The sequence below is a fragment of the Nyctibius grandis genome, chromosome 11 (assembly GCF_013368605.1).
Source record: "Nyctibius grandis isolate bNycGra1 chromosome 11, bNycGra1.pri, whole genome shotgun sequence".
NCBI classification, from domain to species: Eukaryota; Metazoa; Chordata; class Aves; order Nyctibiiformes; family Nyctibiidae; genus Nyctibius; species Nyctibius grandis.
Window position 1 is genome coordinate 10751979 of NC_090668.1, and position 13052 is coordinate 10765030.

Consider the following 13052-nt stretch of genomic DNA (forward strand, 5'->3'; position numbering starts at 1 on the left):
CACTGTATGACTTTTTGATTTATAATAAAATAATGTAAATGATGCTTTGATCAAGGCAGCTAGATGTAGAATGACATGTACTGAAAGTATCATGCACTAGCACTTCCAGAAATTCATTATGTTGAAGACTAAAAAAGCAAAAAAACATTTAATCAAAGTAGAATGGTACTTCAATCCCCCTCCTGTCAGAATGAGTCACTAAAACAGGCAGGGCAAGCTGATTCTCCAATCCATTATAACATTATTGTTGCTGTTGACAGATTCTTGTATGCACTCACAATACTGGTAAGCAGACTATAAACACAGATTTCTTGCTCAAGAGAACTTGCAACCTGAAGTAAACGTATAGCGGTCAGTGTATAAAATTACTTTCTTACCGGCTGAGCAGCAGTTGTTTTAAATCCTGAAGAATCTGTTCTGAGATTTGGCTGTGGCTGAGCTTGAGATGCATAAGTAGGGTAAGTTTGAGTTTCATGATGCATTCCAGAAGAATCCTCTCTAACAGGTTCAGAAGAACGTGTAATAGCAGATTCAGGAGGAGTCCCAACCTCATCATTCAGAGTTTCATCCAGTTCTTGATCAGTGTAAGCACCCCCTTCTGTATCTGTGTCTTCATAATCAGACGTGTGCCTACTGTCTGTGCTGTACATAGAATATTCACTACCAGGAGCTGATAGGTAAGAAAGGCGGTCATCATGTAAATCAAGGTCATCACTTGTAGCACCATCTGCCTGTGTCAAACAAAATTAGAGTACACATTTATTGAAATACCTTTTAAAGAATGCAATAATATATCCTCCAGCTGACACTGGCAATTGGCAAATGCTCTTGCTTACTACACTGCTACATGACAAGGATAACTGTACAGACCTCATTAACAGAATAACTGCACTAATATAGTGACAAATCAGTTTTTAGCAGTTCACGCAGCCATGAGGCATTACTGCTTTAGATCTTCAAATGATGGTTAAAATGAGGAAGAAAAAAGGCAAACAAACTTCATTCCGTAAGTACATGCCCATATCTGTAATATCAGTAAAAACGAAAGAACAGAAAAACCTCTCATAGAGTTTTGTAATTTCTCCCCAAACATATTATTTCTTACCTTTCCTTCTGAAACCCACACGAGTTGGTTCTGTTGTTGCTGAATTGCTTCCTTTAGAGCTCCATACCATCCTTCATTCATTGAATTCAAGTTAATGGTAGCTAGAAGTACAGCAGGTTAGTTTGACTTATGAGTTCTGCAGAACTATGAGAAGGATCCATACCACCAGTAATAAACGCAATGTAAACCGGTACATTAAAACTACGAAATTTATATAGTAAGGTAAATATTAGTATTCAAAGCAACCCTAAGGCCTGATGTGGTTTGGGACATCTTATCCTATAGAAAATACTGAGTTAACAGTAGCTTAGAATAAAGCTAGGCTTCAGTTTAGCCAGACTAAAAAAAAAAAAGAAATTACATCATCTTCTTATTTATTCAAATGTTTGATTTTGGTTGATGATCCTGCAAAGCCATCAGATCTACAAGAAATGTCATTTTGATGTTTCAGATCGCTTTACGTTTGTGCAGTCACATGCAAACGATGCACACATCAATGAACTATTGGTTATTGAACAGGGGAGCCCAAACAAGTCAACAACTGCTTGACTTGGTCCATTTGCAGGAAAGTCTGAAGGAACAAGTTACTCTCATCTCACCTCCCTCTCAAATACTAATCCAGTATATCTAATTACTTACTTGTAAAGAGATGGTGATTATTTTTTCGTAGCTTGTGAGCTCTTTCATACAGCTTTCGGGCACTTTTGCGTGATTCTGGGCACAGCCTCATTCTCATAGTCTTTACACCCTGCTTAGAATCAGGATTTAGGAACACTACAATAGGATACCACTGGGCATAATTCAGACGGTCCACTGCATTAGGAGTGACATCTAATAAAGCATGTTTGTCCTGTTGTGATAAAAAGGACAGAGGCAAGAAAGTGAATCACACATATTCTAGATTTATCTTTCTTTAAACATCCTCCACAAATTTATTTTGTATTACCTTTACAGAGTTCATTGTTTCAAAGTATTGATTTAAATTCTTTTCCTATTTGAATAATAGAATAGAAACCAAACCAATTCCAATACCAAGCTACATAGGCATATACAATTTGAACTGTAGGACTGTGTAACTATGAGCTTTTTAATATTTAACTCCCTATTTAAAAAAAAATCTCCTCAAAGCAAGCAAGCATTAAACTAAAAATAAGCAGTTTCCTACTAGTATTCTGCTAATAGGAAAAAAGGAAAGCTTGACACACAAGATCTGCTCTCATTACACACCTCCATCCTCCTTTCTCAAAAAAAAAAAAAATCACTCAGTGCAAGAACTTGGCCAGCTTTCACGCAGTGCAAGATTTATCTCAAGCACATAGCACGCAATATCCCCACTTTGCTGCTAGAATAGCTTTTTCCCCCCCTTTTTGGGCATCTGAAAGGCTTGCAGTTTGTTTTTAAGTAAGGAAATAAAAAGGTGAGAAGTAGAGCCTCTTATTACGAACTAATGTCAGAAGTTTTAAGGATATTAAGGAAGTGAGATTGAAGCACCCTTTTCCCCAGTCCTTGCACAAAAAATATGGATTTCAAGTTCTTAATTTGTAAATTGGGGTCACGGAAGACTTAACAACTCCAGAAAGTAACAATTTCTAGCTGTAGTGTCACACCATGGCTTTAAGTGAAAGAGGAAACAGCTTAAAACAGCCTTAATGGAGAGAGGACAACACTCCCTGTAACAAAGCCTAGAATTACTTCTATGATGCAGTTATTAATACGGAGAAGGAAGGGGGTGGTGTTTTGGCTTTTTTGGTTGGTTTTTTGTTTTTCTAAATTCACAGAACCACAGAATCAACCAGGTTGGAAGAGACCTCTGGGATCATCGAGTCCAACCGTTGCCCTTACACCACCATGTCAACTAGACCATGGCACTAAGTGCCATGTCCAGTCTTTTCTTAAACACATCCAGAGAGGGTGACTCCACCACCTCCCTGGGCAGCCCGTTCCAATGTCTAATAACCCTTTCTGAAAAGAAATTCTTCCTGATGTCCAACCTGAACCTCCCCTGGCAAAGCTTGAGGCTGTGTCCTCTTGTCCTATTGCCCGGGAGAAGAGGCCAACTCCCACTCCACTACAACCTCCCTTCAGGTAGTTGTAGACAGCAACAAGGTCACCTCTGAGCCTCCTCTTCTCCAGGCTAAACAACCCCAGCTCCCTCTCAGCCGTTCCTCATAGGTCAGACCCTCCACCAGCTTGGTCGCCCTCCTCTGGACTCGCTCCAACACCTCAACATCTTTCTTGAAGTGCGGGACCCAGAACTGGACACAGTATTCAAGGTGCATCCTCACCAGTGCCGAGTACAGAGGGACGATCACTTCCCTAGACCGGCTGGCTACACTATTCCTAATAGAGGCCAGGATGCCATTGGCCTTCTTGGCCACCTGGGCACACTGCTGGCTCATGTTTAGCCGGCTGTCGATCAGCACCCCCAGGTCTCTTTCCGCCGGGCCGCTTTCTAAGCACTCTTCCCCCAGCCTGTAGAGCTGCATGGGGTTGTTGTGGCCGAAGTGTAAGACCCGGCACTTGTTCTTGTTGAACCTCATGCCGCTGGTCTCGGCCCATCTATCTAACCTGTCCAGATCCCTCTGAAGGGCCTTCCTACCCTCCAGCAGATCGACACTCCCACCCAGCTTGGTGTCATCTGCAAATTTACTGAGGATGCACTCCATCCCTACATCTAGATCATCTATAAAGATATTGAACAGCACCGGCCCCAGAACTGAGCCCTGGGGAACACTGCTAGTGACCGGCCGCCAGTTGGACTTTGCCCCATTCACCACCACTCTCTGGGCTCGGCCATCCAGCCAGTTTTTAACCCATTTAAGAGTCCACCCATCCAAGCCCTGGGCAGCCAGTTTGTCTAGGAGGATACTGTGGGAGACAGTGTCGAATGCCTTACTGAAGTCTAGATAACCAATGGAAAGATGAGAAAGTTCTTTTTAAAGCAAACACACTCATTAGTTATTCTTCTACATTTAAAACACCCAGCACTTTACTTGATGATACCAGTTTTACTCTTCTTGTGTTAAAAGTAAAGTAACTATAAAAGACTTACTCTATCGATTATCTGTTTTATAGTGTGAAGACGAATAATGCCAGAACTGCGTTGGTCAGTACCAGCATCTCTTGGTTCACTTTCTGGTAAAGAGGACACAGTAAAAATCTGTTGTAAGTTTACAACGTATTCTACATCCCCTCATGAAGATAAAATAAACCATTTCATAGCTCAAATTGTCAATTCAGATTGAAGACGCTCCTCCTGCTTCAAAATAATACACAAAAATCTACCCACCAATTTGGCCATAAAGATCACTACATCTTTAGGAAAGCACTTAGAAATAGGATAACAAGGTACGGAATTAAAATGAAATTTGAGAAGGCTCTAAATAGAGTTAATATTACTTTTACCTTCAGAGAATTATCAGCAATCAAACAGTGAAAGAGCTTATGTTTAGTCTGTTCCTTTACCTTGTCAACATCTTGTTAAATATGTTTATAGCTAAAGTAATAATGTAGAAACAATCAAAAGAAAGCTGACTATTTCATAACTGCAGAAAAACCTGATTTCACACTTACTTGCAATTTGAAAGATATCTGGTTCTTCTCTAGCAAGTTTTTCCCGTGCAACATCAGCTATTGGACCAAAAATGGTTACAGGTCTGAGAAACCCAGCTAGAAATGAAGGAAAAAAGGTCAAAATATATTGATTGCTTAAAACAAATGCAAGATACTCTTAAATACATAAGCTAATACAAAGCAAACCACAGAAACCTGTTAACCTGCAACAGTAAGAATAAAGCCATACCTTCCCGAAGAACTACTCTTTCATAGGCAGGAAACTTTGTCTGAACAGGTTGGGCAGAAAGATCTTCTCTGCTTTTTCGGAGATTTCTTTTTGAGCTACGCAAGCCTCGGAATCTCCAAAAATCCGCTCGATCTCCTCCTGCTGTCTTTGGAAGCGTGTACTGTACGCTAGCTAGTTGCTCAGCTCTAAGATGACAACAAATCCCAACCAGTTATCAAGGAAGTCAGCTTCTGAAGTAATGCTCGACTAGCAAGCTTATATTCCAAAAAAAGTTACCACCTGCTGAATTAAGCTTTTCTTGTTTCTATATGAGAAAGTACAAGATTGAACTACTGAGGCTGATATCACATTTCTAAAGCTTTATATAGCCTTGTCTCTTGTATTGAAAAGAAAGTTTTAAGTTTTTTGGTAGACTGTACAAAAGTCAAAAGCAAATCCATAGATCAGATATTTAACTTCAATTTTGTTATAACACTTTGTTACTTCTATAAACTAGCATCCTGTAGACAAGTCCAATTACTCATTATACAGATGCAGAATTTGAAATTGTTGTTTTAAAATAGCAATTTAAGCATTTTAAGACCGTACCTGTTTTTGTTAGGTATGATACCTCTTTCAACTTCCTTATGATTCTTGCCAATTCGAATTGCCAGCCATGAACCCAGTTTGCCATTGTACAGAGTGTCCACCACCCGGAAGACTTCACCTTTGTTGAAACTTAGTCCATAAGGAGATTCCTTTTCATATTCAAAATGAGTTCTGATATAGAAAGAATCCCCTACGTCGGACTCAACAATGCGACGATAAACTGAAAAAAAGAAAAAGAAACCCCAAAGTATAGTGTTACGTAAGCTCAAGTGATGTCCTAATGCTCACAAGAATTACTCAAAGCAGTGCCTCACCCTAATTCTCCTTGTTTTAAATATAAACTATTACTTCAAGAAGCCTTAGTGTCTCAGAGCTGTTCTATATTAAGCAGCATAACTATTAATAGCAAACTCTACCATCATAAATTTGACTTTCATGGTCAAAAATTTGGTGCTAGTGCAAGCTTAATTCAGTTCCCCTGGAAGGAATGAATCTTACTGGAAGATAAGTTTGTGTGTGCACACACATCAGTGTGTAATCATTCATTTTCAACAGCATAACTACAACATACTCCTGCTCCCCCCAAGGTTTAAATGCCAATACTTTTGTCAGAGGCCAGGGGTTATTTTTGGTGGGTTTTTTGTTTGAATTTTTTTGAGGTTGTTTTGTTCTGGGGGTTTTGTTTATTGGGGGGGGGGGGGGGGGGGGGGGGGAGGAGGAGGAGGGCAGGGTATACTGTTACAATATCAATCTCTAGTCCATTTGTAGTAGTAATCTATCCCAAAGCCAAAAGATCTTAATATTCTTCAGAAGGTGCCAATTTCCTGCAAGGCAGAAGTTAGTCACAATTACGCTATACTTTTTATGTTGTTCCAAGCAGTCTACTACATTGCTCCCAATATACAAATATTTACCGTCTTTTTTCTTCTGTGCCAAAATGGTTACTTCTTCACCTTTAGGAAGATCAAGCAGAAAAAGGACAGCTTCTTCTCTGATGATATTTGTGAAGTCTACATTATTTACCTGGTATCAATGAAGGAATCAGTTTGATTTAGCATATGACATTGTAACAGAGATTTAACCATACAATGGGAAATCTAAATCAATTTATTGCTAAGATCTTTTTTAATTCAGTTTCATACATACACACCAAGTGCACGTATCTTAAGATGCCTCTTGTACTTAATAGTCCCACTTCATTTCTTGATAAAAGCATAGCTTCCAGAATAATAGGTAGCTGTTCATTTTATATTCTTTAGATCAATATTACGGAGCACCTATAAACATCAGTAACACGCAGATCCCTCTGACCGTTACAGTGACTCAGTTAAAAAAAAAAAAAAAAACCACAACAAAAAACAATCAACTGAATTAGTCTAAGAAATTGGATATAAAATTTACTAACCTTCCTAGCAACAGTACAGTAACAGATCTTGCTGCTACAAGCTAACTGATAAGTACAAACAGGAAAAAACCCTGTATGAATTGAAAGACAATATATTCAATACTACACACAGAAAACCTACTTTAGTACAACAAAACATTTGTACTGTTATTATTTTTGACATACCCTGAGAATCTGGTCCCCTTCCTCTAATCCTTCTTTCGCTGCAGGGCTGTCTTCCAGAACACCAGCTACAAATATGCCAACATCATTGCCACCTGCTAGTCGCAAGCCCACACTATCTCCTTTTCTGAATTTTACCAGTTTCATGCTTGGCCTAGAGATTTAGAAAATATTCTACTTAGAGATGTAATAGCATAAAATACCCTGGTAAATTTGAGACCTAACACATGCAAATAACTAATCTGACTATCATTTCAATCAGAGGATATTATGCTATGCATACCATTAACTGCAGAATTACAACACACTCATTAACTTCAAAAAACCCACTTGTATTTACTTGTTTGGTGCGGTTTGCTTGTCTTACATTCATACAGTGGTTTAAGTGAGTCACTTTGACACCCTCTTCCAAAAGCGTTCCTCCTTTTAAAAAACTGTGCTGGCATATAGATCTATTTTGGCTCTAAAGCAATTAAGATGAATTTGAGACAAAAATCAAAGTAGAATCTATTCTCATGTCACTAATGTCCATAAAAGAGATCCCAGTTGAAGTAGACTCATTCCCACATCATGACTTCGCACGTTTCTACAGTGACCTTTATTCATTGCTCTCCAATTATTATGAAAGGAAAAGAATATGCTACAGTATCTCTCCTCTCTCTGGAGATGGGGACAGGTAGAGATAAACACTGCAAATTCTTTTCACCAGTTGATCATTGTAACTGCTCTTTTCCACAGAAAATTAATAGACTTAAAAATGGTATATTACACAATGTAAGTGCCAACAAGGCTCAGGAATAAACCTAAAGTCTTCATCCTAGTATTTCTGAACGGAAGTGTTAGGACAGCATATTGGGCTTTACATCAGACCATTTATACAGGTTATTCATCACCTTGGATAAAAGCTTGGTTTGCTCAAGGACCAGGCAGATTCAAATAGAGTTTAGAGTTACATTACCGAAGCATTCCATCTTCATGGGTTGAATTGGGTAAAGGACCATCAGATGGACTGACTGGTAAATCCACATCTGGCTGACCTCCTTGTGCATACACTGGCTTTGGTTCTATTAAAATATCAAAAGATTTCAAATGTCAATTTGGTCATTTAAAGATGAGAAAGCAAAGCTTAACTTACTTAAGAGTTTAATGACTTCTTCAGTAGCCTTCCTCTACCCAACTTAAACCCACTTAAAAGTGAAATACTAGAAACTTACAACAGAAGACACTCTCACCGTGCCATTCAAAGCAGTGTGATTACTGGCCTAATTATTACTTCACTAAAAAATCCCTTTGTACTTCATTAAGTACTCTGAACACCGTAAAACTACAAGAACTAGAAGGCTTCATGTTCACAAGACCACTTTCAACCCTGCTGTTTCTCACTTTATCTGACATAAGCTGTTTCTTTTCCATTGTCTCTCTTCTCTCAAGAATTCAATTTTTGAAACAAAAATACCATACACACTTGAACTACTGCTTCAGGACTTGAGGTCAGCAGATTTCAACGCTTACTTTGGTCCAAGCTGGTGGTTCTTGAAGAGAAGCACTTACTGTGTCTCTGCTGCATAGATTCTCTGGAGTCACTGGGAGGAAATTGCCACTGCAGTCTTCCCTCATTGATGAGCACTAATAGGGGCTCTTCTCTGCTACATGGTTGGTCACATTAGAAGAATTTGTATTTAAGGTTTATCTCTGCATACTTGGAAGAAGTTGATTTCAAACTAGGCTGGCTTTGAACTAGTCTAATATCCTTGATCTTCCCAACAACTGTGTTGTCTTCCTTTCAAATCACTGAATGGACTTGTTTGAAATTGGGAATTTCAGACAATTTGGTAACCATACCTTTTCTGATGTGACTTTTGTCCTTACCATACAGTAACACAGCATTTTCCTAGCCTAAGCCTCCAATGATCCCTCTGAACAAATACTCTCCCTTCCACCCTCCTTTGACACAATCAACCATGACAGTCATCTTGCCTTTAGTCTAAGCAGCAAACCATCACAGATTCTGCCAAGTACTTTTCTAACCACGTTTTCATTACAGTCTTTGAAAGATCCTCATTTCCTTAGAGCTTTCTGTGAGGCTGTTGAAGGATTATATGCCCTTTATTGCACCTTTTTATCTAAGACTATATATTATGGCAAGTTAATTTTATCTGTAGACACAAATTTAAATATCATATGTATGTACTGGCCTACATCTCCTCCCATCCAAATGAAATATTTCCATGTGCCTCTTCCCATTCACATAAGAACAGATCATTATTTCTTCCCTACTAACCAACAAAATCCCCACAGTACTTATTACTTGCTTGCCAGTCCCTTAGTACATTACTTTCGATTAAGAACCATCTCAAGGGTCTCCTATCCTAGCTGGCTTTGTATTATACCAATTATTAATCTTCAAATACAGAATTCATCTTTCTAATCCCACTACCACATCCTTTTTCTACTTGGCAAATACAAACTTACTTCATTTGCATCTTTTCGTAACACCACTGCAAAAGGTCACCACCTCCTATGACAGTTTTTTTTAATAATGGCAGCTGCATCAGCAAACCTAGTGTTCTCATTTTCAAGATCTTTCAGAGTTTATCAACATCATAACTCTTCCAGTTCTTCACTGAGCTACTGAATACTACATGCAGAAGCATCACTGCTCATCCCTTCAGTCTTCAAATATTTTCAAGCTTGAATGTGCTTTTTCTCATTCTACCCAGCCTTTCAAGAACAGCTCCCTCTAAACCATCTGTAGAGCTCTTTCTCCACTTACAATTTCACTACAGCGCCTCATTCTGTAAAAAAAATCTTGTAAGTCAGCCTGCCCAAAACAGTGTCCTGTCACTGTATCACCTGGTTGGTTTTGTTTTGGGTTTTGGGGGGGTTTTTTTGGTTTGGTTTTGTGGTTTTGGTTTGGTTTTTTTGTTTTGTTTTGTTTTTTTTTCTTATTTTACACCAACTGGCTTTTATCTGCTGCCATTTAGCTTATCCTTCGCTTTTGGAAAAAGGAATGAGATTTTGTTGTGGTTTTATTAGTTGTACTGCACTTGTTAAAATGCTTTCTGCGTCCATAACTGTAGTTAGTAAGTGCTACAGTAACAAAGCATTTCAGTGTGTTTTGAGTTGTGTCTTGGGAACAGTAGTTCTAAACAGGCTTAACTATATCCTGTTTAAATATAGTCTGCTGCACTAACCTGTAAAAACCAGTCTACTGCTTGACTCTCAGAAAAGAAATGACAGATTTTAACCTTGCCTGAGAAACCAGGACAAAACTCTTTACAGCCATCACCTACAAACACATCTCTCAACACTGAGATTTGACCCCTATATAATGGGCAGATCCCACAGCTGAGGTTTTCAGGACCAAAACTCTAAGATATAAAGGGAGTTATGGTTACAAAGACTGTTTGTATTCAGAAATAAAAATAATTAGGACTTGTTCTGTTTTAAGACTTTAGAAATCATTCCACAAATATGCAATGGCATAAAGTCTTTACTGGTCATCCATTCTCAACAACATGCATAATTAATATATTTTAATGTTTTTACCTGGGAGCGGTGGAGTTTGTTTTTCAGTTTTTTCAACTGTCACCTCTTCCATAGTTTTAGAAATATCATCTGCATTCTTTACAGGTGTAGAGACAGCTCCTGGTTTAGTTATCCTCTCATCTTCTCTGCTTCGAAGACTATATTAGAAAAAAAGATTCCACTCCGCATACAGAATTGTTTCTACGACTTTGGTCTACTAAGACTAAAGAATAAATCCTTTCATTCACAAAGTTTGGGTGGGTAAGGAATTACTAATTACTATTTAACAAGGTTTTGTTCTTAGACTATCACATTATTAATAACTTTACTATTTCTAAATCCAAACATTTTGTCCCTAACTTCATGTTAATAAAGGACTTCTCCAGATATGGCTATTTAGAAAGAGGAAGGACATGGTGAAACAAGACTGCTCTCTGCTTCAACCACATAAGTCATACACATGTGCAGTATATTGAAAGCTATATAAGAAATTGAGAAGCAACGGGAGGAAGGAGAGAAGAGCAGTTACGATGGTCTTTTTCTCATCCCTCCCTGGAGAAATTATGGATTTTTAGACTTAGTTCTTAGGCTTTGCTGTGATCCAGCTAATTTATCTGCTCCTTTGTGTGGCAGCTGCCCTGAAACACAAGTACTGCCGGTATGGCTCTTGGTAGGACTTGCAGAGCTAAAAGCTAGAACACAAACATGCCCCTGATTTCTCAGTCTCAGAGAGGATGAGGCCTTCAACCCACAGCTATTACAAGACAGGAGTGCTTCTCATACACTCAGTCATCCATGTATTTTAGTAAAAAGACAACACACTGCTTCTTATGCATCTCCTATACATGCTTACAGTGTAAAACAAAGGCATATAGGACAAGTTAAAAAAGAAAAAAATCTCTCTTGTTCTTTAAATGATGAGGGCAACTAAAGCTCAAAAGAACATAATTTCTATTCCTTTAGCTCAATCAGGTATTTTTATATTGTTATACAGAGGTACAACTACCAGTTGTACCATAGCAGAACTGAACAGAACATACGTTGTATGTTGAAATGTTAAACTGTTACACTGCTATCTGTTGAACAGTAAGTAATTTAACAGGGTCAGAGCAGACAAGCATTAAAAATCAGCTGGAAAAACAAAAGTAGATCAATATACCAAAGACACAGTCTTAATTCCAGAGCATACACATTCTAAAAAAAAAATAAATTATGAGATGCTCAAAACAGCTATTCAATTCCTGAGAGCTGGCAAATAAGCGAGGATATGAAAAGTGTTTGAGAGAAGACAGACACAAACAAATCACAGCTTTTTATATAATATCAGACTTAATTGCCAAGGAGGGGAAAAAAGGTACTTCCTCAAAGATAAAAATGGCTTGGTCAGTAGGTGCAAGTCCATCTCCTCTCATAAAGGAGAGGTCTGTATTGGGGGAAAAAAATAAAAGTTTTTCACTACCAACAGCTAGATGGTGCTACTAGGCAATAATGAGTATCACCTCCCACAAAGTACAAATGCATCCAAAAAAAATCCATTATACAGAGTAAAGACTGTTTATTTTAATCAGAACCAATACTTAAAGAGTTGGAAGTATGACTTAGGAAAACAGATCCCAGCAAATCTCCTCATCCAAAATACGTGAGAAAGAATAGTAATAGTAGTATCTCTGTTTTGCTTTAAAAATAAGGTAAAAAAACCTGCCGTTACTACACGAGGACAAAGTTCATTTTATATTTCCTCTCCACGTAGTCCAAAACCACTGTAATTTTATGCTGCTTTTATACCTGCATATATCAAAAAAAGAGCATAAATATGGAAGAAAACAGCTCTCAAGAGCAGTAACTAAAATAGAGACACTGAGAGCACAGCACAAAACAAAGTCAAGTAAAATGTCTGAAGCAATATGGTTCTAGACTGGGCTACTGCTGCGCATGTAGGCAAATACACCCTCCCAACTAAAACACCCGCAAAAGGTCAGTTCTACTCTACGTAAGACAATAAATCTTAAGTGGGAAAAAGCTGATAGAAACGATTGTGATAGAACAAAAAGTAAAAATCAGAACAGCAGGAGAGTAGAATTTTTCTTGATTTTCCTTACATTGTCCAAAGGCACTGAATATTTCACACTGCAAGATTATACAGGAAACAACTTGATGCTGTCATTGGTTCTAGGTGACGGAAACTTGTTAAAACCTGACAGCTGCACTTCCCAAGAGACAAAAGTGTTGTTCACTGTGTGCACTGTGACACTATTGTTTAACATCTCTGCTGTGTCAGGGCCCCCTTAACCTCACTTCCTCCCCCCCCTTTTTTTTTAAAGTGTGCCTAACAGAAGCATTTTTAAATAACCTTCAGTCACAAAATGCAGTCAGCTACACCCTAGTGCCATCAACTATGGCTGTTACTTCAGAACAAAAAAAATACTGTCTGCAACACAGAACATTTGTTTGCATGGAAAAAG

General features: G+C 38.3%; 1 protein-coding gene across 6 annotated transcripts in view; it reads right to left on the bottom strand.

The window, feature by feature from the left end:
* Nucleotides 1-13052, bottom strand: part of TJP1 (tight junction protein 1) — a 165060-nt gene that overhangs the window by 16716 nt on the left and 135292 nt on the right. For all 6 annotated transcript variants that reach the window (XM_068409758.1, XM_068409757.1, XM_068409756.1 and 3 more), the window contains 11 exons: nucleotides 10612-10748; nucleotides 8021-8126; nucleotides 7066-7216; nucleotides 6410-6518; nucleotides 5496-5715; nucleotides 4908-5092; nucleotides 4679-4774; nucleotides 4158-4240; nucleotides 1745-1955; nucleotides 1106-1206; nucleotides 378-731 (listed from right to left, as the gene is read on the bottom strand). In XM_068409758.1, coding sequence (XP_068265859.1) covers nucleotides 378-731; nucleotides 1106-1206; nucleotides 1745-1955; nucleotides 4158-4240; nucleotides 4679-4774; nucleotides 4908-5092; nucleotides 5496-5715; nucleotides 6410-6518; nucleotides 7066-7216; nucleotides 8021-8126; nucleotides 10612-10748 — 1753 coding nt within the window. The remainder of the gene's footprint in view (nucleotides 1-377; nucleotides 732-1105; nucleotides 1207-1744; nucleotides 1956-4157; nucleotides 4241-4678; nucleotides 4775-4907; nucleotides 5093-5495; nucleotides 5716-6409; nucleotides 6519-7065; nucleotides 7217-8020; nucleotides 8127-10611; nucleotides 10749-13052) is intronic.